At 40.9% G+C, this 25,410-nt stretch overlaps 1 protein-coding gene across 3 annotated transcripts in view; it reads right to left on the bottom strand.

The window, feature by feature from the left end:
- mcama (melanoma cell adhesion molecule a) overlaps positions 1-24,572 on the bottom strand; it is a 57,564-nt gene extending 32,992 nt beyond the window's left edge. The window contains exon 1 of one of the 3 annotated variants that reach the window (XM_042008934.1): positions 24,354-24,572. In XM_042008934.1, the coding sequence (XP_041864868.1) occupies positions 24,354-24,414 (61 nt within the window). In that variant the 5' untranslated portion in view covers positions 24,415-24,572. The remainder of the gene's footprint in view (positions 1-24,353) is intronic. The other 2 variants (XM_042008931.1, XM_042008933.1) reach the window with 2 other exon arrangements.
- Positions 24,573-25,410: the final 838 nt, after the last annotated feature.

Below are 25,410 nucleotides of genomic sequence, written 5' to 3'. Positions count from 1 at the left end.
GACTAAAGCTCGTCATATTCTCAATTAACACGACGCAGTATGAGAACATACAGAGACAGGAATGGAAGTCATGTTTATGCTACGTGTGTGTATAAATATTTAATCTGATTAGAATGAATCTGATCAGATTCCAGCTGACTACAGATAAAGTGATCAACTGTGTGTTTATATGATGGACAGATTTAATATGATACAGTGATCTTAACGTTTTTGACATGTGCAATGTGTACTAATTCAGAAGAAGATTTTATCTAATTTTATCAAAGACCTGCGTGAACAACTCGAGAAGTCTTTCTACCGTTGATTTGCTCAATAATCCAAGACAACAACGTTGTATCTGCCACGGTCCACTTCTCTTTGCTGCGGCCATTTTTCAAATCTTTCCTCTAAGTCACCACTTCACGTAACCCCCACCTAGTTCAAGAATGCACAGAGACAACATCAACTATCAGAATGAGGGCAGACAGGCTTATTTTTTCCGGTTGATCCCATCAGGGAAATGTTTAAACCTCTCCCCTCCATCGGACAAAAAATTTGTTCTGATCGAGGCTGATCGGATCAGCTGAGGTGCTTATCTGACACATTTTATTCTGATTGGATGATGGATCTGACGGAAAGTGCTCCATGTAAACTTGACTTATGGGTTTCTGGTGTAAAAACATAACTGGATTCACACAAAACCAGGGGCAAAATCGCTGTAGACAGTCACAGGATTATAAAAAAAACTGCTTTACTCATGGTTGAGACAGTTTTTACTCATGGTCCATCAGTCCGCTAAACTCAAACAATACAGTTAATTTACAATAATGCTGCTTGCACTTATTTATTCTGTTTTATTGGTTTTATTTGTCTTACTACCTCCTCACTGCACTGTATATATGTTGCATTTTTGCATGACTGGAATTACATAGTTTTGTTTTATATGTACATTTGATTTTATTATTAATTGTGCTTTAGGGTACCGTCAAATGCAGCTACCTACCACTTTCGTCATGCCTCCATGTATGATGACAATTATTCTATTCTATTCTATTCTATTCTATTCTATTCTATTCTATTCTATTAACAGCCATTTTCATGGTTTCTAATTCTTGTTGACTCAATAATTAATTCAGTCATAACTTGCTGGAGGTGGGTACAGCCTGACCGGGTCACCCACAGACAGACGAACACTTACAACTAGGAAGAATTTAGCATCCACAACCCTAGCAGGCACGTTTTTGGACCGTGGGAGGAAACCAGTCCTGCTGCTCTCATTATTTCACTATATCAGCAGCATGATGGTAAAATTAGTTTCACTGGAATCAATTTTATTCAAGACAAGTTAAACTTATATTTAGGCCTGAAATTACACCAGAGCTTTCGGGGGAGCCTTATTTTTGTGTACCACAACTTTGTGCATTGTGTGAACGAACACATATATTAGTGCATGTAGCGCGGTCGGAAATATGGTTACTACTAAAAACCCCTCTGCTACTACTGTATGCAATAGGGACGGAGAGTTCTTCAACAATAACAAAAGGAAGCAGATCAAGTGTGTGTTTGGACGCTCACAGCACACAACAAACAAATACTGCTGTCCACGGTGCTGAAGGAACCAGAACGGATCACCTGCGTTATTTGGAAGATTTAATTAAATGAATAAACACAACGCAGACAAATTAATGTTATTCTTTTCAAGAAACATCAGGAACCTTATTGAAAAATTAAATGTAACCTGAAAGTGGACTGTTTGTAGGGCTCCCCCTTTAAGTATCTGACAAATGTCTTTAGATGGAGCTCCTCTGGTTTTCAGGGGAGCCGAGCTCCCCTCAGCTCCCCCTAATTCCAACCCTGCCATTTTTTATGCTCTTTATGTAGTTATGCAGTAAGAGAAAAGCTTTGTGAGAATGGATGAGAGTTTTATGTTCTGACAGTTTAAGTCGGCAGTGCAGAGACTTTGGTGTCTGGGGGGGGGGGGGGGGGGGGGGGGTAGGGACTGGACATTAGACACTCTTCTGTTGGACTGGATGGATAGTCTTCTCCTGTTCTAAACAAAAGGCTGAGATACTGTGGATTTCTGTGGATAAAGTTATCGGCCCTGGCATCTTTTTCAGAGGTGGGCTCTATCAAACAAACCAGGATGAGCGCTGCCTTCAGCTCCTGCTTGTGCACACTGTGATGACGTTGCTTAGAAACCATCTATTCATAGCAACACAATCAATAAAAACATGTCACAGGTCTGTATCAGACCTTACTGTCCAGATGTGGGCAAGTAGGCAGCAACTTGCACTGTCAGTCAAGTTTTGATGTTTTGTTCATGTTTTCACCTGCATTTTAAAGGCCAGGTCTTAATCCAGTACAGAAGGGCTGACCTTCTGGAATTGGGGAAAAACTATGTTTTTCAGCATCTCCAAAGCCAGATTTTATTCAACCCGAAATGCTCACAGAGGCCCTCACCATCCACCCTCTGTGGCCCAGGAGATGGAGGAGACAACGTACACTAAAGCGGGAAAAGTGGAGCGGGGTGCATGCCAGGCAACAAGCTAACTCACACAGACCGGTGTTTAGCATACATTGTTAGATCAGCATACGCATAGTGCAAACTCACGACTGCACTTAACCCTAACCCTAACCTTAACCCACGTACGCATTGACGTAACGTATGCTACTCTGATGCGTATGCTAAACTGACAGAACACCAGCTTTGCCCAGTCTCCTCCCCGCCAACATCAAGTCTCTCGCCAACAAACTGGACAAAATTCATCTGAGTATCTTCTCACATAAGACTGACAGCTGTGTGGCAATCTTCAGGGAGACCTGGCTGGACAACAATATCCCTGAAGTAGCAGTGGAGCTGGAGGGGCGCTCTCTGCTCCATGCTGACCGGACTGCAGCTTTGGGTACGACCAAAGGTGGAGGTTTGGCGCTGTACGTTCACAACTCGTGGTGTACAGCTATGTACATTATTGGAACCTTTTACTCCCCGACCTGGAATATCTGGCAGTGAAGTGCAGACCGTTTAAACTTCTTAGAGAACTCAGCTCAGTCCTGATCATAGCGGCCTACATACCACTGCGAGCTAATGCTAACTTAGCGCTAGAGGAGCTGTACTGCCTGATCACCGGGCAGATGAAGGCTAATCCAGAGGTGGCTGTGATCGTGGATGGGGACTTTAACCATGTGGAACTAAAATCTGTCCTCCCCATAGTCCACAAATCCATAAACTTTCCGACAAGAGACTTTAATATATTGGAGCAGGATCCAGCTGGCAAAACTCAGCTACAAGCAGCACATTTAGGACCACTTTAATGACAACACCCCACGTAACGTGTGGAAAGGAATCAAGACCATCACAGAGTACAAGAACAGAGACCAGCAGGTCAGCCAAGACCCCACTCTGCCTGACACCCTGAACAGCTTCTTCCATGCTTCGACACTCCAAGCAGCAGAAATACTGTTCACCATCCACAGCCAGAGGTGCAGCATCAGCCTCTTATCCTGTAGCTGCACCAAGTCACCTCCACCCTGCGGAGGATCCACATCAACAAGGCTGCGGGTCCAGATAAGGTGTCGGGTCGGACACTAAAATCGTGTGCAGACCAACTGGCAGACGTTTTTCTGGACATCTTCAACCTGTCCCTGCAGCTTTCCACGGTTCCTGTCTGCCTTATGTCCTCCATTATTGTGCCTATGCCCAAAGTTTCACCGCTGTTATCAACCGTTTCCATTGGCAACTGGTTGAGAAAAAACCTCCATCTGTGCACTGTCCAGCTACAAGCTCAGAGAAAACACAACTCACCTTGAGCTTCAGCATGTTGTCTTAACTGGAGAGGCTTAACAAAACTCAAGTTTTAATAAAAGTGAACATCTACTGGTCAACACAGAGGAAAGACCAGCAGCCTGATGTCTGAAAAGGAACCACAGAGACCAGTGCCCCAAGACAAAAGTTTGACAGTTTAGTGCTGAACCATGTATAAATGAACTTCCACAGACAAGCACACAGGGAAATCCTTTGCTCTGAACACTCCTCTTTGATTTGGCGTTGATCTTTTAACAGCGTCCAATATGAAGGATGAGGGAGTGGGGGAGGATTTGATATTTAAGCATCTCTTTATCCTCTCTCTTTTGAAATGCCAAGTTCAAAGATCCAAACCAGAAGCCTTGATCTGTGAGCTAAGACGACCTAGAGAATTACCCAGCAACTCCTTACCGCCATCACATGCAACACAGTACACAGTATTAACTCTGATTCTATTAAAACCTGTAAACAAGCTTCTGATGTTTGCTTCTTGTGTTGCCATCAGACCTGCCTGATCACATCACAGCAGAGTTTTTTCTGTAATGAAATGCTCATTGTAGGTTTGAGCCTTTTCTAATTAGATTGTACTGATTCCATCAGGATACTTTCCCAGGCAGTCCGTCTGGTGGAAGTCTGGTATCCCACAGAGTCACCAGTCCCATCAGTCTGTGGGAGACAAATATAAGAAGGCACTGAAATCTTCAATGAAGACGGGATGAAATTGCTGTCCCTTAACTTAGAGCAGGGTGACAGAGCTAGTTCATCTCAAGCCAAACAGAGCCTGAAGGCCTGCAGAGCAGGACCTAATCCAGGGACATAGCAGAGCCAATATCATCATTTCACCCCAGATTATTACCATACTGCTTTATAATACATATCTCTTACCTTTAAGCAAGATACAGACATGAACTAAATTACTGACACCCCTTTATAAAGGCCCATTTCTGCTGCCTTACATAAATAGCGACATCTGCCGTGCTCATACTTCCACACATGTTTTGCATTGCCATGGTTGTTAAGTCAGTTCCTCCACTAGTAGGCAGCACTGAGTTCAAAGTTAATTCCCGTTGCAGCTCAGCTGCCGAAAATTTTTGTTAAACAAACCTGAAACCGTCTCAGCATGAGCAGCCATATGTTCAGAACCCAGAAAATAAAAACAAAACAAAACAAAACAGCATATTAAATTGGACTCCCAAAACAAATAAAATAAAATAGCTTACTGATACCATTTGGAGTGCACAACGGCGCACTCAAAAAATGATTTGGGAAAATAAATATGATAAACAGCCAAAGCAAGATGTGACAATTAGAACAGCTCATATTTAATAGGCTCATAAATCATTAAACACTACACTACTACTAACACCACTGACCTGTCCAGGTGTAACTTTCTCTCACCTGCTAAATGCTGGGTTAGGCTCCAGTTTCATTGGATGAGGCAGCACAGAATTTGAAATATTAATGATGAATACAAACAGAGATCTGTGTTTGCCAACAAACTCATACCTATATTCACTCTGGGAGCATCTCAACACCCCGCTGGCAAACCCTGCCACCGAGCAGGAGCAGCTTCAACAGTGCACATACACGTGCACAGTGAAGGCTGCTTTGGGTTGCTGAAGGGCAGGTGGATGTGTCTCGGACCAGCGGGGGACGCTGCTGTACTCTACGGAGAAAGTCTGCCTCATAACTCTGCCCTGTGCACACCATGCTCTGGCTAATGGAGCCTTCTGATGCCCCGGTGCAGCCAGAGGAGGATGTCCGGGGAACTGAGCCCAGCACCGCCTCCACTGGGGCTATACGGAGGAGACAGGAGCCGATCTGTCTTTTCTAACAAGCAGTCTAGACCTTAAAGTTGTAGAATTACTTTATTTAATCAGTAGGCTAATGTTTCCCATGCTGTGCACTACAACGTGCAGTTCTTTACTGGAAAGGTGGAAATGCTATAGGCTACCAGTTTCTCTTCTGGAAGCTGTAAAAAGTGGCTTCACATAACAGAACCTTGAATACAACTATGCTTCACTAATGCAGGTCAACACAGAAGTTCAGTGGTTTGAAACAGTTTTATTCACTGCAAAGTGAAGAATGGTGACTCAGTTACCAGACATAGGCTGTTATCCACATTAAAAACCAATAAAACCTATAAAACAGTAATCATGGGTATTTATAGGCTACTTACTGAGAATTTTATTCATACCTCGGCTGGAGTCGAGTCAACAACGGCGAGGCTATTAACTGCCTCCGTGCCGACGTTTATCAAGGCTGGCTCATTCCTTCACTGGGATGGGTCAGATACAAACATTTCATAAATCACACATGAATCAATCGTAAGATCATTCCTGCAATCAGATGTGCTCATTTCATGTTTGTCTGATGTCTGTCCCCATTTTAAGAAAAAAAGGAAGGGTATATTACATTATACTCATTTAGCAGACACTTTTCTCCAAGGCAACTTACATCTGAAGGAGGTAGTAGTGTTAGGGGTCTTGCCTAAGGACCCAAATGGAAGGTGTTAACATTCGTCTACTGTGGGATTCAAACTCAGGCCTCCCGCAAGGGAGATGGCTGTCCTGCCAACTGAGCCATCCAGACATTGTTAATTTGATTTTGGCTCTATGGAAGGACAGGACTCAGCCAGACTACAGTATTTATGGTGGGAATCTCACTTTTGAAAGCATAAAACCAGCATTGTTTCAGTACAGGGTGGGGCAGGGGGTCCATGGTTTTTTACTATTTGTATGAAGGGTGTCCCCAAAGAAAATAGGTTGGGAACCCCTGGCCCTAGATTTTATAAAATATTGAACTGATAATTACATCTAAAGTGATCATCTAATGTTAAAAAGAAAAACGTGTAAAACAGTCAATGATATGTTTTATCAACAAGTGATGCACCTGTAGGACTTTAATCACAGAAATTATCACCATGGAGATGGTTGGTGAGGTGGAACCAGACCAGTTCTCTCTTCTCTTAAAGTACTTTAAAGAATCAAAACTGAGCTGAATCATTTCAGAGGCTTCTTGTGGCTTAAAAACTGTCTCAGCAGGTAAAACTCAACAGGTCAACCTGCTACCTGGTCTGTGGGAAACACTGAGGATTGTGTTTATTGAGAAATCCAGCATCGATATAAAGCTTCTTTGGAGCATCCTTCTTAAGTTTTAGAGACCAGATTTTATCCATCATAGACACATGACTAAGTGCACTGTCCTCTAAACAACTTCAGTTTCCAGCACAAGATTTCAGGCTGTAAAGCCTTAAGAGGTCACCTCTTCTGATGTTTGGGTGATCAAATGCTCAGAGAAAATTCTTCTGTCAGATTGACTCCAGAGGCCGACAGTTACTGCCAACACATGAAAACAGCGAGAACATGAAGGCTTTACAACGCTTCAGAAGGCTGAGTCAGAGCTGATCCAAGCGGAAAAATTAAAAATTAAAACTTTATTCAATAATGTTGAAAAAGTTACAAGTTAAAGTTTCTACAAGTATCAGCTCATTTTTCATCACTTTTCAGGGCTGAGGGCACTTTACTGCCCGCTCGTCAGCACTTTGGACAGCACGACTGCCTTGTCCTGAAAGGCCACTCCACCATCCACTCACCATGACGGCCTACTCAGCCTGTGGAAACAGATATTACAGTTTCCTGTGGTTCTTTAAATTTTTGTAGAAAATTCCTCAGTGCGTGAAATGTGAAAGGTGAGTGAGGCAAATATTATGAGCTATGTGGGATGCAGAGGTTTCGGGAGCTTGACCCAAAACTTTAAGCAACCTAAAGTCAGGACCTCCCTCCTTCTACTGCGTAGTTCCATTTGGACGTTCTCCAGTCCAAACTCCAGGCCAGTTCGAACTTTCTCCACACAAATACATCTTTCCTATTCAGCTACTAATAAAATAAAAACCACTAAACCACAAAAAATTCCTTTAAAAAATGTTATTTTAAACAAGGAGCCTTGATGTTTATTTCTCTTGGGTTGGGTCGGATATTAGGGTACCCTTTTTTGCGTGTGGAAACACAACAAATGCAACCCACCCTGTGTCGGTGGAAACAGGTCTGTATATGTATGGATCTACAGCTGGAATCAGTCATCTGGATGAATAATAAAGTTAGATAAAGTAATAAAGTAAGATAAGTACAATGTACACATAATATAAATCACATAATATAAATTAATATATCAATTAATACACCAGTGATTTAAATCACAAGCACAACAAAACATAAGATAAAGAACTGGTAACCAGAAATGGCTTCTTTCTGTCCAACGAGACCACAGTTGGTCTCTGAGTCCTTGCATAACATTTCACCATGTGTTGTGTACTCTTTAACAAGCACCGGTGTGTGTTTTCAGACCTGTCGATATCAGTGTTCCCGCTCTGCTGGGCAGCAGATGCCAAGCTGGCAGGAAGTGGAGGAAGCCCATGGCGTCATGACTCCTCCGGCCCTGCAGGTGGGCTTTGCATAGTCAGATTTCTCTGGCTGATTATCTCCCTGCTAACTGTGCTGGGATATTTTTGGACATGCCATCCAATAATCTAGTGATTCTCACCCTGATTTTTGACTTTGTGCTTCCAGCTGGCTGACACACTTTATAAAGTAAAGAATCTGAAAAAGAAATAAACAGCTGATGACTGTGAGCCATCATTTATTTAATGGAAGTCTGGATGAGGTCTGTTTCATCAATATATGGCAGTATCTTGGATAAGTATGACATGGGGTTAATCCCCCCTTCGAAGGGGTCTTAAAGCTGAACTGATGCATTTTACAGTATGTAGCCTTGGTAGCATCTTTGGGACTCTGTGTGAACTGTCACAAAGAAGCTGGAAAGAAATGTTTTTGCCACCACTGCAACACACAAAAGGAAACAAAATATATTTTCACAGTACAAAGTTATCTGTAACAATGAGGGAGGTGACCTTGTGTTCACATTTCTTATTTAATTAAACCCAAAAAATATTTTCCGATGAGAAAAATGTCTCCTTCTCCAAACTGACACTGTGTTGCACTATCCATAAAAATGCAAGTGTACTTAAGTGATAGAGCTGGTTTTCGGCAGGTTTTCAGAAACCATTTAATTTGGTTTTGGCAAGTTTGATTCAATTTGCAGCACAAATTTAGCTTGGACACCAAAGGTTTCCATCACCATACTAAAAGAAGATTAAGCTTCATAAATCCTGTGAAAAAGGGGAATATCAGAAGATCAATCAAATGCAGATGAATTTGTTGTCACCAGTTAACTTCTTTAGACCACACTTGACCAAATGAAACCAGAGTCAAGCGGCAGCACTCAAGATGTCCCACCGGACGCCCCATCCACCTCAGCTGACTCCTCCCAGTGTGAAGTGGCACCAGGGCCTGTTTCCGTCTCCCACTGATGATGCAAGTGGAGCCACAGGGAGACTAAAACTACACCACATCTTCACCTCCAGGGAAAATAAACTGTTTCCTGTTGTTCTCCTGTCACAGTGAGAAGGGCTTTTACTGTAGATGGTCAAAGTCACAAAGACTATCATAAAAATTATAAAGTCAAAAGTCACTAAAGTGAAGGTACAATTTTATGATTTTCCTGTATCAGTTTTAGTTACAGCATAGCTGTACATGCCCAAAATAAGGTTCTTTTGCACAATAATGCCAAATTCAGATTTTTAATATGAAATGAGTAATAAATTATTATATTATAATAAATAACAAAAAATATTAGAGGAAAAAACTTTCAAATAAAATAAACAGTTAAATAAAAAAGGAGAATACTAATAATGTAATTACCACTTAAATTTAAAGTAGCTATAATTGCGCATGGCAAACACTGATCATCTTTAGGTCTGATTATATCTTTAAACCCAGAACTGATCCAGTAAACAGTCTGGAGGGTTTACCACATGCTGGGATGAACGGCTTCAGCCACTGACTGGAGTCCTGCTGGGTGATGGGAAGTCTGGAGGGGTACAGGAGAGATGTCTTCATCCCATCTTGTAAAAGAAGGGCATCACTGTCTTATATTCCTTCCTTTGGTCGAGCAACTCCAGCAGTAGTCTTCATAAACTCTGAACAAATGACCCTGATGAAGCGGCGTACCTCTCCTCCGGGCCTCCCAGACCAACTGTTTCCTTCTCTGGAAGTGGTGGAAGAGGATAACAAGTCCTGGCTTTGGTTAGAGGGTCGAGCTGCAGTGAACCGGTCCAGTTCAGGGGTGGAAGAGAAGATTTCCTCACGGCCTCTTGCAGAACTTAAGAACTGTGTAGGTTGTGGACTTTTAACTCCCTCTGAGGGCCCAATCAGTTGCAGCGTCTGCTTCTCCAGGTCAGTTAGCTTAGCCTTTATCTTCCTGTTATCAATCAGCAGCATGTTGACTGCACAGGAATTAAGCCACATTTCACTGCCACAATAAAAATACTCAATAAAAGAGTTTCAGATTTCACATTTTTCTGGTAAAATGAAGTTTCATCTGTCATTAAGTCTTTATAACAAATTACATAAGAGAACCATTTAAATAATTCTATTATGTGTAGGAATTACAGTAGAAGAAATACACCAGGAGGATTTGTGCCCGCAAAGAGCTAACCACAGGCTTTATCTTTATTATCCTGAACTAATTACAGATGCTAACTCAGTCTTCAGTCCAGTATTCCCAGCATTGGGACATTGTCAGCCTTGACACCTCCTTATTCTTTAATTATAGTTGTAGCAGAAACCCCCCAGGGCAAATTCCAAACCCCTAAACTTGAGCTCAAGAGGTAGCTCAGATTACAGCTTTTATCAGACACATCTTCAAAAGATGCTGGCTGTCTGGAAACCACTCAAATGCCCTAAAAGTCAACTGAGCACCCCTGCTCCTCAGTAAATCCCGTCTATGATGTTGACATCACCCTTCAGTGTCTGATTCTTATCTCTGAACAGAGCTTGTTATCACCGTCCATGTCAAGGCTGGTGATGTCTCACAACAAAGCGCACGACAATGGATCACCATGAAACCTCTGCTGTGGCCAACCACCCGCTCCAGAAGGCTGCCATTATTCTATCTGCATGCTGTAGAATAGCACAGACTGGTTTGATCTTTTCTGATTCAAATCAGCTGCACTGGCTTAATGCTGCAGGAATCCGTCAAACATTTCTACGTTGCCCCTTCTGTTAGCCGGATGCGATGTGACGAACTGATTTAAAAAACTAGAAGGTTCTTGTTTTTATTCATAACACTAAGTCAACTCATTTGACTGAATTTGATCTGTCACAAGTCTGATGCTCAGAATAACCATAACTAGGGCTGGATGTCTGAAATGTGTCTGCAGCTTTCAGTGGCGCTGAACAAAAGTAGTTTAAAACATTAAATGGACTATTTCCTATACATTTTCCAAACAGGTGACTACAACAGTCAACAGTTTGGAGGACAAGAGGTGAACATGATCTGAAGGATTTTTGAAGAAACAGTCGCTCCAGAGAAGCAACTTTTTCTTGTAAGTTTGTGCATGTCGCTCTGTTTTGTTCTGTATTGTATAGTAAAAACCCAGAGTGCCCACTCGTCCACCACAACTCTTCCTCGTCTGCAACCATGGCTTCTTTCCCTTAAACAATGTGCAGATTTTTTGCTACCCTTATTCTTCTTTGTCATTAAAGCATGAGCTGGGAGGGAGCATGCCATCTGTGTGTGGGAGTGAACATAAAGATCACAAGCACACACTAACTGATCGCGGCTGCTAGCTTTTCAGGAAATGCCTTTTTGTTGTTGTAAAAGGAAAGTTATCACATCTTGTGTTTATACAACATTCATTATTTACTAACTTAGTGAAAAAGCTCTTTTTCTTAATGTCAAAAACAATAGAAAAAGTCCAGTGACAACTATACTGAATAAATTTAAATCAACAATGCTAATCGAATGTAGCCTCCATGTATTCAGTCATTATAGGGAACATGGGTTATGCTTAGGACTGGGTGATGTGGCAATTAAATAAAAAAATATCACGATATATTTTTTCAGATTGTCCGATCTCGATTTTTATAATTTATTTTTAATACTGCCAGTTTTAAAGAACTTGTACTGAAAACTAAAGAAAATAGAGATTATCCATCAATCCATTATCTATACTGGTTTGTCCAATGAAGGGTCGCAGGGCAGCTGGAGCCTAAACCAGCATTCAGCAGGTGAGAGGCAGATACACCTGGACAGGTCACCAGTTTGTCGCAGGACAAACAAAAAGCGACAAAGAACCACTCACATTCACTCCTAGGAAGAAATTAGAGGGAACAATTAACCTGACATCATGTCTTTGGATGCGTGTATGTGACTTGTGAAGACACATGCCCAAAAAGAAGGATCCCCACAAGCCCGGGTTTAATTCAAACTCAAGAAAAACTTTTCCTATTGCTCATACAGAACTGACTGCAGTTGTGATCGCATGGCAGCATCGCTAGTAGCAGCTAAAATACTAGTAGAGCAGAAACACTAGTAGCGGCTAAACTGCTAGTAGAGCTAAACTGCTAGTAGAGCTAAACCACTAGCGTCTAAACTGTTAGTAAAGCTAAACCTGTAGTAGCGGCTAAACTGTTAGTAAAGCTAAGCCACTAGTAGCGGTTAAATTACCAGCACGGCTAAACCGCTAGTAGTGGCTAAATTGCTAGTAGACCTTAACTGCTAGTAGCAGCTAAACTGCTAGTAGAGCTAAACCGCTAGTAGAGCCAAACCACTAGTATTGGTTAAATTACTAGCAGAACTGAACCGCTAGTAGTGGCTAAACTGCTAGTAGAGCTAAACTGCTAGTTGAGCTAAACCATTAGTAGTAGGCAAACTTGCTAGTAGAGCTAAGCCGCTAGTAGCAGCTAAACTGCTAGTAGAGCTGAACCGCTAGTAGCAGCTAAACTGCTAGTAAAGCTAAACCGCTTGTAGTGGCTAAACTGCCACTAGAGCTGAACTGCTAGTAGCAGCTAAATTACTAGCTCAGCTAAAACACCAGTAGTGCTAGCAGTGGGTAAACTGGCAGGCTCTGCGGACTGTGCTCGCATTTTCATGCTTTCAGTATAATCACGTGGGTGGTTTTCCTTTAAATATTGAACGGATTTGTTGAGTTCCTGAAAAGGTTGACTCTCATTGACACATTTACGGCCTGTTTGATTGAGTAAATAACTAAATAGGGCTAGGCAAACATTAAGCACAATCATGATTGCCCAGCCCTAGTAATGCTTATTAGTTATGGCCTTTTTTAATCCTTTATCAAAACTAAATATTAGTTTTCTTACATGTGTGACAGTCTAAAAACATTTGAAATGAATTCCTGTGAGCGATCAACAGTTGCTGCTGCATTTCGCCAGCCAGCTAATTTTCTGCCTCTCTCGTTTCTCCTGAGGGACACTTAAACAAAGAAATCAGTCCTCTGGGGAATCTGCCAAACAAATGCCCTGCAGCCACTAACTGAACCACAGAAAAGACTAAAATAATTATACTGAAGGGGAGAGACTGAAGTCCCACTCAAAGCATGTAATGTGAGTTAAATCTGGTCCTCTAACACTAATTGTTCAGTCTGAGGGGCTGGGATAAGACTCTCTAATAATGCTCATGCACTATCATCCCTCCCCCGCAAATACAAACATTCTTTTGCAAAGTGCAGAAGGGTGATGGTGTCCTTTAATGTTAACCAAACTGAGACTAATGTTTAGATTTCATGCTTCCAATTTACCATGAAAAATGACAAAAACCTGATCAATTCTGCCTATTTGATTATGGCAACAGCTAATTTGGCATTGCAAGGTTTATTATTAGTGAGAAAAACAAAAACAATGCCAGATGCATGCCTTATCCATGGCACGGCACAGCCCATTAGCAAGTGGCAAACCCCATGAAAGGAGGTGTGGTTAGCCCCGAGGTCGTGATGAATATTCATGTACACATGCACATGCAGAACACAGCAATGTCTTTTCATCATCAAAGTCACTCTGGATTCAAACAGATGTCATTATATTTTAGCAAATGTGAATGTGGCATAAAACTGGAGCGATAGGATTGTATCGAGCTCCATCTCTCATCTGGGGGCATAGAAACTAAATTTCACTCAATATGACGAGAACATTTTCCTGATTTAAATCTCCTGTATTATATATTTGACCCTGAACTGAAACCGACTCAAATGTCACATTTTTGATGGTTGTCACAATTATTCACTTTCCCCATCAAGTGTTAATAAAGCCTGCTGCTCTTTGACCCTTGAATGTCAAGGAGATGCAGATAATACCTTTTGTGTTAACTATTATGTTGCTTTCCTGGTCATGATATCACTCTGCTGCTTAACCCTGATGATGGGCTACATGCAAAGCCAAATCTATTTTTGCAGGTTGTCCTGGTGACAGTGACACATTACATGGTCTCTGAGTTTGACATTAACCCTCAGAACAAAAGAAATCAGAGAACTTGGAATTTCTCAGGACAATGATGAGGTCTGAGGAGAAGCCTTGAGCAAACACTGGAGAGAGTTGGTGGCATCTGAATTGTTCTGAGAGGAAATCCATCTCATATCCATTTCATGCTTTAAGATACATGCGTAACCTCTAACTAATGACATAGTCCTGTGGTCACATTTCACACACGCCTGAAGGATGGAAAATGGTCTCCAAGCTTTACACTTGCTGGAAGTGATGATAGTTCATTGTCAACCTTTGTTCACACATTTTATTCAACATCCTTCTTGATTAATGGCTTAATTCACCCTAAAGATGCTCCAATGAGTCAGACTTGGTGTCAGCATACTACATGAAGTTGCTTGAAGCAGGATTCTGAGACAGTGAACAAACTTTTAATATTTATTCATTTCTGTCAAGTTGTTCAAACATCTGTGCAATCCAGTTTCACTTGATCCTGATGGTTGGGCTGCTGGATAGAACCGCAACATCTGTCATCTTTAAATTTAATAATTAATGCAAACTAGCTTGTAGTAAACAATGAACACTTTTTAATTACAACATAAATATTTCCTAAAGAGCTTCCATTATCACTCTTGACTTAACACTCTCTCCACAATGACCTAGAAAGCTGCAGTTTTTAAGATGCCAAAAAGAAGAAGAAAAAGACCACTTAAACTAAAAATTAACTGGTCTGAAATCAGCACTCCACATCCAGTGTTCCCATCTACTGGAAACAAATCCTGGTTGTGCTTCCCATGTGGGTGGTACGTCAGTATCAGCATTGTATGCCCAGACATGAGAGACATGGTAAAATATAACTATAACTCCTATTAACATTTACAAATCTAAGTTTGTTCAAATCTAAATAGACTCAGGATGCTGAGCTCTGCTGCTTCAGTGAAATGAATCCCAGTCTCATGTTTGCTCCTGCTGTTTCACTGAGCATTGTCCACAACAAGAGCAAAGTAAATATTCCCAGGCTCTGTCCACTGCACTCCTAAGGACAAGAAAAAAGAAAAATCAAAGACAGGGGGCATGAGAGAGGTGCGTGAGGAGACACAGCGTGAGGGACACACAGGAAAAGGCGGGAAGGAGGAAAAGGCCTTTGTGGTGTAGGATTTCTCTGTAACGTGAGCCCATGCTGGTAGCCCCGCAGCAGCATGGACGTCAGGTGTGTGCAGCTGCCGCCTGAGCTGTTTGCAGACCGAAGGCGGAAAGAAAGATCAGCTTCTCACTGGAGGGTTTTTTGTCTGTCTCTGTGGCACTGATGGGCCTGATGCCAAGGCTTGGATAGTGGCCCAGGAGACTGCCATGTGTCCCACAGATGGGCCTTCAAAATATGAAGGGACGTCATGTACAGATGGCCAGTTTTGCCTGGACAGAGTTTAGAGTGGGTTTGCCAAACATGGTGCAGACTAAACCAGTACTGATGAACGAGCTGGCCTCTCCTACTAACATGAGCACACCTAAATACACATATGCAAAATATATAAATCTAATTTCTTTTATCACTTATAGTTATGTAAAATGTTTAATGGAGAATCTGAGTTATGGCAACTTTTACTTACTGATTACTGCTGTTTACCAAAAACTGAATGCCTCAGATCACTGGATCAACCTACAAGCGGTTCCCATGGAAACACAAGCTGCAACAGGACTACCACATTTGGTATTTAGTTTAACCTCTGAGGGCCATTTTCATTCAGATTATTCTGCTACTGGACAAAACATATGTCCACATCCTTTACACTGTTCTCACAGTCCGGCATACAAATAATCCATGCTGCAGCCAATATGATCAATGTGTATGATTCAGAGATTGAAGCCTCTTGGCATTCCCCCAGAAAAAAGGAAAAAGATAATTAATATAAATATCTAAAAGCAACTGGATGACAAGTTTTTTCATGAGGAATTTTCTGCTATCTATCTGCTTCCAGGTGGATTTTAACAATGTGCTTTGAATAAAACACAAAGTCTTTAGAAACAGAAAGCTGGTCGATACAAGAGAAATTCCCTCCCAGAAGGCCGGGGATCAGACTACAGAGGCAGCTGCTGGGTATAAAATCCCTCTCAGACATCAACCCTTCACTGCACATCCAAGGGAGGGATCTCCAAAGCCCTTCAATTTAAGACTTAGGGCGGTTGTCAGCTCTGCTCCTACCAGCTGAAAACCTGACTCTGATTTCCTAAAACATGTCTTGGATCTTCAGACACATACAAAAACAACACCAAAACATGCTAAAAAAATGTTGTCTATGGATTTGTTTTTTCTTCTATTTTTGTGCCAGATGGACTTCAGAGATCCTATTGCTATGTCTGGGGTGTATGCGGGTATAAACATAAAAATAGACAAAATAAAGAAGCATTCAAAGTGAGTAGATGCCAACAAAAACCACTTCAGTTATGAAAAAATAATGGTCACTTAAATTTAAAGGAAGATGGTAGGACCTGTTAGGCTGTACGCTACGAGTTTATGATGGGAAAAGGATGCAAACTCATCTGTAAACCCACTGCTGTCCTGTCCTGTCCTGCCCTCTCCACGCCCTGTCTTGTCCATTTTCATGTCCATGTCCTGCCCTGTCTATGTCCTGTCCTGCCCTGTCCATGTCCATGTCCTGTCTATATCCTGTCCTGTCCATGTCCATGTCCAGCCCTGTCTATGTCCTGTCCTGATCATGTCCATGTCCATGTCCAACACAACACTGTTGAATGTAGACAAAAGCTGACAAAGTAATGAGATGAATTCCTGCAGCAGGGTACTTTGTTCACCAGGCTGACCCATGTGTTAACTGAATTAACTTACACATGCTTCCTGCTACAGCAAGGCTCCATTAAAATACTGCAAGGATCAAACAGTGCACTCTCTTTAATGAAAACAATGAGTCAATTCATCAGATTACATGGTTCTCCTGACTGGCTATCACTCAGTGCAAAGCACTAATCCCACCTGAACAACTGCAGCTAACAGCTGCACACTTCCTGCTTGATATAGACAAGCCCACCAGCAGAATGTAGACATTCCCCGGCACCCAGTGGTTCAGGCTGCACACGGACAGCGTTCAGGCTGACACGGACAGAGTTCAGGCTGGACACGGATGGAGTTTAGCCCGACACGGACAGAGTTCAGGCTGGCATGTACTATCTTACAGCTTCCAACACTTTTTTTTATCTGGATGGAGATAAAAAGTAATAAAAATGTGACAAAAAAAGTTCAACCAAAAATGTTTGGATTATCTTTTACCCATTGATTTACCCAGCGCTTTCATCTCTGATGGAGAAAACGTCCCACCCCATGCAGGCCTTTTTAACAACACTGAGCAGCTCATTCAGCGACAGACTGCTTCACCTGCGGTGTGTGAAGGAGAGATACCACAGGTCCTTCCTTCCAGCTGCTGTCAAACTGTACAATCCAGTAGCCTACACAGCCACAACAGAAAACTAATAACGTACACAGATGTGCAATATCATTACTTGTGCAATACTGTAAACTCATTCTGCATGTAAATTTTTTTACGCAGACTTCTATATAGATTTTTTTATATAGACTTTTTTTTAAATATAGTCTTTTTGTTCTTGTCTCTAATACTGTTTTTTACACTGGTTTTGCACCTTTACTGCTGTAACACCAAAATTTCCCCACTGTGGGACAAATAAAGGATTATCCTATCTTATCTTATCTATATTATTTTTAATATATCATATTATACACTTTTTTTATAGCACTATAAATCTATTTCCATACAGAAATAAATGCATTCCAATATGACCTTGTGGTCAACAGCAATTTCATTTTCATTTCATCCTTCTCAACCTAATTTCAGAATATCAATGCATCCATATAAACAGCATTCATTTCAAGCAGAATTTCCCAAACATTTACTATTTAAAGCTTTTTTTTGTGATTGACTATTATCATGAATATTTTATTTTTCAGGGAACTGCAGTGAACATCTTCAGATTGTTGTTTCATTTAGCATAAAGCTGATGTTATATGCTGTGATTGATGGCCAGCCGGTCCAGAGTGTACCGGTGATATTTGGGAAAAGCTCCAACTCACTCACCCCCTGTGACCCCGAACAGGATAGAACCGGCACTGGAAATGAATTAATGAATGAGGATTTATGATGTTATAAAACAAGAGGAAAAATTGGAAGTGAATATGTTTGAGGACGTCAATCTGGAGAGAGTTTAAGTATTTTGTCAATAAATGATAAATATTAATAATTTCATGTTAAACTAATAAAAATTGACTAATAAATTTTTGCAGGAATGAAAACTAAGAAAACAACTTTATAGTCTTTAAAAATGACTAAGAAGTTATCCACAATAAATCCTAAATGCAAACAATTTCTTAGTGGTGAGCGAGTAATTCCAATCATTCTGAGCATGCTTGTTTCCTTGTCCTTTCGCCATGGCGGTACGGTATTCAACCTCCCTTCTCATCCTCAGTTGGCCAAAGTGATGCAGTATGCTGGTGTCGAGCTTCGGCTTCAAAACTAAAATCATAATCAGAGCAGAAATGGTTCTTATTATGTGGTATTCCATGTTGTAGATAAAATGGAAAAAAACAGGAGCTGGAGTTTGTTTTCTTCCGGTAGACGTAAATCATCATGTTCACCTTCTGTCCAATCAGAACCCTTCCCAACCCCGAGACCTAAAGCTGAATTATGATTTAATTCTGAATATTTTTTTCCGAATTAAAAAACACCATGTAACCATGGCCAGTGTGGTGGTGTGGACACGGTTTTTCCTAATAAATGGAAAGATGAACCACTATGGTTCAGAGAACAATGCAAGGCTTAGTGGCTACATATCAACACAACCAACCCAATCCAAATGTATTTATAAGCACTTTAAAACAACCACAGTAAATACCAGTAGATAACAGTAATAATCAGCAGATAACAGTAAATAACAAGTTGCCAGATATCAAACTCTCATGTCTCACCCACAATTTTCATGAAGAAAAATTTGTTTCAGGTTATTTTTGTTTGGGTTTTGTTTTCTGTAGTTATGTTGTCACCATTACGATATGACTACACATCTTTACTACACATCTGTGTACGACTTCACATCTGTACTACATCAGGTCAAAACCATTGGATCAATCAGCTTGAGGAAGGAGCAGTTTAAACTGGAAATAAAGTGGTTGGATGACACTGAACTGGTCCATCAGGAGAGTACAGGGTTGTTGAGCAAAGTGAATTTAAAAAGGGAAACTTGGATGGATGGACGTGGGTCCTGGATGGACCACAGAGTGAACTAAGCTTTTATCGTTTTTATTTCTCATGTTTGTTCACAATCAGCAACCAGGCTGGTTTTCCTACATTAAGAGATTTATCTTGATTATTTTCTATCATCAGTAAACAGTCTGTTATCTCTTTAGTGTCCATATAAACACACGTGTTAATCTCAGAATCGTTTAAATGAAATAGAAATACTACATTAATTCATGCAAACATGGCCGTCGTATGAAAACAGATCTTTACAACTAAGATATCTAGTGCATACTGGTTCATTTTACTTGCAAAGTACTGCCTCTCCTTAAAAACCACACAACATGAAAACAAGTGTGTGTGTGTGTGGCCTTGCTTGTGTAACAACTTTCTTCCCTTTATATTAACAGCTCACACCAGGCAGTAAGCTCAGATATTTACTGATTTCATGTAGCACAAGGGCTGAGAGCTACCTCCACCTTGACACAGCCAGAATACAGTTAAAAACAGAAAATACAGAAAATACTTTCACTGATGTTTCTGGCTGAAAGTGTACGTTGCATTTCTAGTGAAGCTGAGAAATATTCCTGGAATTCTCCACTTTCCTCCACATCTAAACTAAAACGCTTCAATAAGTTTAAATAAGTTTAAAGCAACTATTGCTTCATATTCACACTGGTTTCATACCAGCCAATCATGATATGTAGTTTACAGCAGCTACAGCTAGTCTGGGGTTTATATTTACATATTATGGGATGTATGTCAGCGGTCTAATAGCACACTTTACACAGAAAACAGGCTTTATTGATCCTACAGGGTCTTCAAATGCAGCAAGGAATAAAACCATTGTTTTGTTAAAATGGTCTAAAAAGAGGGTTCAAGGTTTACCTGCACGGTGCTTGTTCCACCTGCTCGCTCCTGTTACTCAACATGACCATCACGCTGATGAAAACTAGACTCTGAAATCAATGCACCAACTAAGATACATGTTTGGGTTTCTTCTCATGCACAGGACGGCTTCATTTCCATGCAGGAGAAATGCTTTTAGCCACAAATTGTGTTTGAAAAAGTGCCCTTCAAGGCCCATTAGGGAGCAGGTCAGCTTAGACACAGCCTTATTTAGATGCACTTTAGAGGACCGGGATCTCATGAACATCCCCCGACCTAATCCAAAAACAGACGGCTTACTCCGTCTCCAGAGGAGGTCGAGAGGAGATGAGGATTAAATAAAGGTAACCCAATTAAGACAAGGCTGATGGGGTAAAAAACAGGGTTTTAAAAGAAAAAGAGGGTTAAGGACAGGATGGAGTGAGTCTTCTCCTGTTGCGAGATGCTAAAGAGGAGGAGGAGGAAGATCTCCACTCGGTGGGGAAGGGCTGATTCACTGAAGATCTTATTCTTATCTTTCATTACTCCTCATATGAGTATGTATACTGATGCTTATATGTGCAAATACATACTATTAGTTAACTTGTGAGTAGGCCTGGGCGATATGGCCTAAAAATAAAATCTCTGATTTTTTTATACCCAAATCTGATTTCCGATTTTAATCTATTTTTTTTCTTTTCTTTTCCAAAACATAAATAAACTTATTAAAAACATTTATTTGTTTATATAGATGAATGCCAGCAAAAATAAAGCATTTAATGTCATAGCTTTTCCACCATATAAACAACTTCATATCTTACATAGAAATATGCAACGCAATGCATTCATGATCTCTTTCCATCTGGATCCTTATCATACAGGATCCACTGCAAAAATAATTCCCCTGATGAAGGTTGTCTCTTAACTTGAGTTTGTAGGCTAAAGTTGACTTCTGCGTCTCATAGATAACAGCATTTCTCACTGCAGTTATACACACAGCTAAATCCCAGGTGTGAGTGAAAACTGAAAATCTGTCAGACAAACATCGTTCTGGTGTGGAGGGAAGGCTAAGGCTGCTGCTAACTAACTATGGAAAAAAATCCTGATTTTCATAAAAATAAATATCCAAAAATGGAAAATTCGATTTATCGATTTTATCGATTAATCGCCCAGCCCTACTTGTGAGTCTAAGCATTCCTGTGAGGACTCATGAACTAAATGCATTTCACTCCTCAAACAGTAAATAAAAGAAGGAAAAAAATGAACATATCAGCTCCTTTACACCTGCATAATATATAAAAAATAAATTATTATTGCAATTTTAACATGTGCAATATCATGTTTGCTGTTTTGAGGATATTTTGAGATATTGTGTGAGAAAACAGCAAGAAACTGCAGTCTATAACATCTCATAAATATGCTTCAAATGACCATTACTTACTCCAGTGGTCCAAGGATTACTGCTTAATAACTTGGTTTGTTCAGTTCATCCATTAAAGATGCAGAAATCAGTTTGAACTATGATGAATACGAATAAACATGAGGTGGAAGGGGGGAAACACTCTTTAGTTACTGGTCTGTCAGGCTGTCGGCAGGATTTTCATAAATCTTCATGAAAACAGACAACAAACAAAGTAAAGCTTAATTTCCACCCGTGGGTCCGGGTCAGTACCATCCGGTCTATTTCCACTAGCCGGTCTGGGTCGATACCATCTGGTCTATTTCCACTAGCGGGTCCGGGTCAGTACGCTTTGGTAAACTCTGATCTCTGTTGTGTTTCCAGAGCAACTATACCTTCAACCTGGTCCTTTTAGTCCCCGTGTATTTACACCCCTTGGGTTTAGTTTTCCTTTATCACATCCTTGTCGTGTTCCCCCGTCATAAGTTCCCTGAGTTCTTTTGGTGTGTCCATCGTTAAAACTTATTCCTCCAGCAGTCTGCCTCCTACTCGCCTACCTCCTGAGTCGTGCTATTGGGTCCTCACCTCAGCCGCACCGTGACACTGGCGCCTGCCCCATGATCTGCAAATGTAAAAAGAATGTGTACCGACCCGTTGGTGGAGCCGGGTCTTAAGATCTCCTGATATGATAACACTGGAAGATGGAGCCGTGGTCTGGACAGCATATACCTGGACACTGGTCTGAATTCACCTCCATTTGACTTAAAAAAGTGGCAGCCCCTTTTTAAAATGGCTATATATCACAAATGTGATCAAAGTGTCACATTCGAGAAGCTGGAACCAGCGACCCTTTAGCATTTGTGTTTTTTTTTTAAAGTATTGAAAATATAAATCCTTAATTACAGAACTGTTAACTATTTTTTCCCTTGTTTTTTCCTTAAACCACAAGTGTAAACCTTGATAGATTTTGACTAGATAATGTTAGATAATGGTTGGACAATACATGTTTTTACTGATGTTTGTGCTTGACTAAGAGTCCAAGAGTTCATTCTCCTCATAAAACAATTTTCACTTAAAGCAAACAACAAAGAACTTGTTACAACCTAAAACACAAAGGCCCAGGGGAATATTCATGTTTGGATTTGGACAAAAGCACTAATGCAACGGACCCTAACTAAGCAGTTTCCAGTCTGTTAGAATAATAGTCCATTAAAAGAGAGATGAAGCATTATGTCAGGTGGAGGATAACTCAGCTTAGAGCCTCAATGAATAAACATTTCCTCCAAGGCCAGGGCAAGGACTCATGGTGAGACTTAGTCCATCCATCCATCCATCCATCCATTCATCTTTCATCCATTCATCCATCCATCCATCCATTCCCTAGACTGCGCAATCTCAGGGTTTACATCATCTCCTCTGCGACCAGCTGGGTTAGAACAGTCCCTCCAGAGAGTCCAGGATCAAACCCAGGACCTCGACCTCAGCTTTTCAGATGCCTGAATCACCTAAACTTTGCTGAACCCTCAACTGACGGACCTGCAAATCTACTGTAGAGGTTAATTATTTACTGAATTTATCGGGAAGCATAAGATGTAAAAGAAATTGGGCTCTAGCCCCCTTCACATAAAGGCTGAAGAGATGAAAAATCCCCCAAAAATCCAGGCTGCAATTATTCTAAAACAGCCTAAATCTGCAATGTTTACAATAGAGAATTCTCAAATTATTCAAATTATTCTAAATACTATTATTAATTTCACCTCTCAGTCTATCAGCTGTATTTCCTGCTTTCGGTCTTTAAGTGAAAACTTGCTTTGATTACCTGAAGACTGGACTCAGACAAAACAACACATCTGTAAATGACCTTGGTCTGTGGGAAACTATGGTGAAATTTTTTCACAGCTTTAACTCTTGGAATAATCTGCAGACTAGTTGAGAATAAAAAAATGTTACTTGAACCCTAAATAAAGACCTCTAAAACACTGAATCACATTAACAACTCCGTGTTGAAATGAGCTTTGTCTTTGCAAAATAATTTGCAATCTAAAGGTAAACTGGTTCTCAACACAACAGGAAGGGTCGTACAACCGCACACACACACACACACACCCACATAACACACACACACACACACACACACTGTCCTGAGGGTAAAATCACACTGATGCTACTGTTTGCTTAAACTGGTTAAAAACCTGCGAAGATAATGCTGCACATTTGTTATCTGAGATTCTGACTGAGCTCCTTCAGATTTTCCCAGGCTTCTCCAGAACCGGCACACAAAGTCACAAGCCGTAAAAACACCATCACATGCTCAGCCAGCCGTTGGACGCTTAATTAGCATCAATTACGCATTAACTAATTAATCTAGAGTTAAAAAAACATTCAAAAAGCAAGTAAAACAAGCGTAGATTCACCCAATGAACTTGCGTTTATTTAACCTACAAGTACAGAAGATTTTAAATTCAACAACCGAAGAGAAAAGATTGAAAGGTTAACATAATTAACTGCAAATTAAGGCACGCGAGCAACACGCACTTTTTAATTTGTGCATTGTCTTCGAGTTTACTGAAATAACATCTTTTTTACAAAAGTACATTCAAAAGCATCCACGAGAAATTCTCTTTCTCCTTCAAACGCCCTGCAGCCTTTCCACTTCTTCTGGAAATAAAATGAAATGAAATAAAACATGAGGTGTTTATTCCGGTTTAACTCACCGCTCCGGTTCAGCAGGCAGATGTGGAGAAACAGCGGGAGAAAGGTGTGAAAGAAAGCCATGTTCGCTGCGGTCTATCCGGTCCGACACAAACTGAACACAAGAGGCGCGTCGACAAGAAGTTAAGCAGCAGCCGGAGAAGGAGGAGGAGGAGGAGGAAGATGGGGGGAGGAGGAGGAAGATGGGGGGGAGGAGGGGGTGAAACTACGGTCTCACAGTGGCGGGGTCCTACCACAGAGAGGGTTTATTTGTGTAGTGGAAGCAACTTATCGGTGTTTTCTGCTACAGATTCACACCACATACACTTCTTGTAGAGGGTACCTTATCACGCCTTCACACCTGAATCACATGGCCTGGAGGCAGAGTTCAGCTTCACTCATACACATTATGAAACCTGGATGAAACTTATGCCCATTTCTGTAAGTTTGAAATTTAATTTAGCAGGAACACGACGTTTTAGGAAAAGCCCAATGCTTTGCAGATTAGGTTGATATCTGCAGCTAGCAGCTAGCTTAGCTTTGCATAATGTCTGATGATAGGCTGAAAGAACCACTGGAGCTAAATAATACCTTTCAATAATAGATTAAAATAAAATACAAGCAAGAAAATGTGAAGAGAAAATTTGTGCTGCAGAAAATGAAAACTATGGAAGCCTAGAATGGCCCTGGAAAAGATCCAAAAGATAGGTTGGTGGTTTGGGGTGCAGTATGTGGATTCTGATGTGGTGGTAGGGGAATCTGTTCCGGTCTGCTGTCTGGTGGTGGTGGTAGGCTGGATCCTGGTGTGGTTAGCTCCACGGTGGGAGCTGTGGGGCTGCTGGTGTTTTCTCAACATCTTGAGATGATCAAGCTTGAAAATGAGGAGTTAGTAACTCATTAAATAGCCTAAGTAATTTTGCAGCTAGTTAGATTTTATAACATGTTAAAAGCATGGGAATGTTATTCTCTTCTTTTCCTGGCAAAAGCTTCCCTCAACTCACACAACTCTTCTTGCTATTGAATGTTTTAAAGATAAAAAAATGCTATCTTGTTAGAACAACATACCTTTTTAAGAAAGCA

This window comes from Melanotaenia boesemani, chromosome 15 (assembly GCF_017639745.1).
Source record: "Melanotaenia boesemani isolate fMelBoe1 chromosome 15, fMelBoe1.pri, whole genome shotgun sequence".
Classification (NCBI taxonomy): domain Eukaryota; kingdom Metazoa; phylum Chordata; class Actinopteri; order Atheriniformes; family Melanotaeniidae; genus Melanotaenia; species Melanotaenia boesemani.
This window is presented reverse-complemented; position numbering and strand designations above follow the sequence as displayed.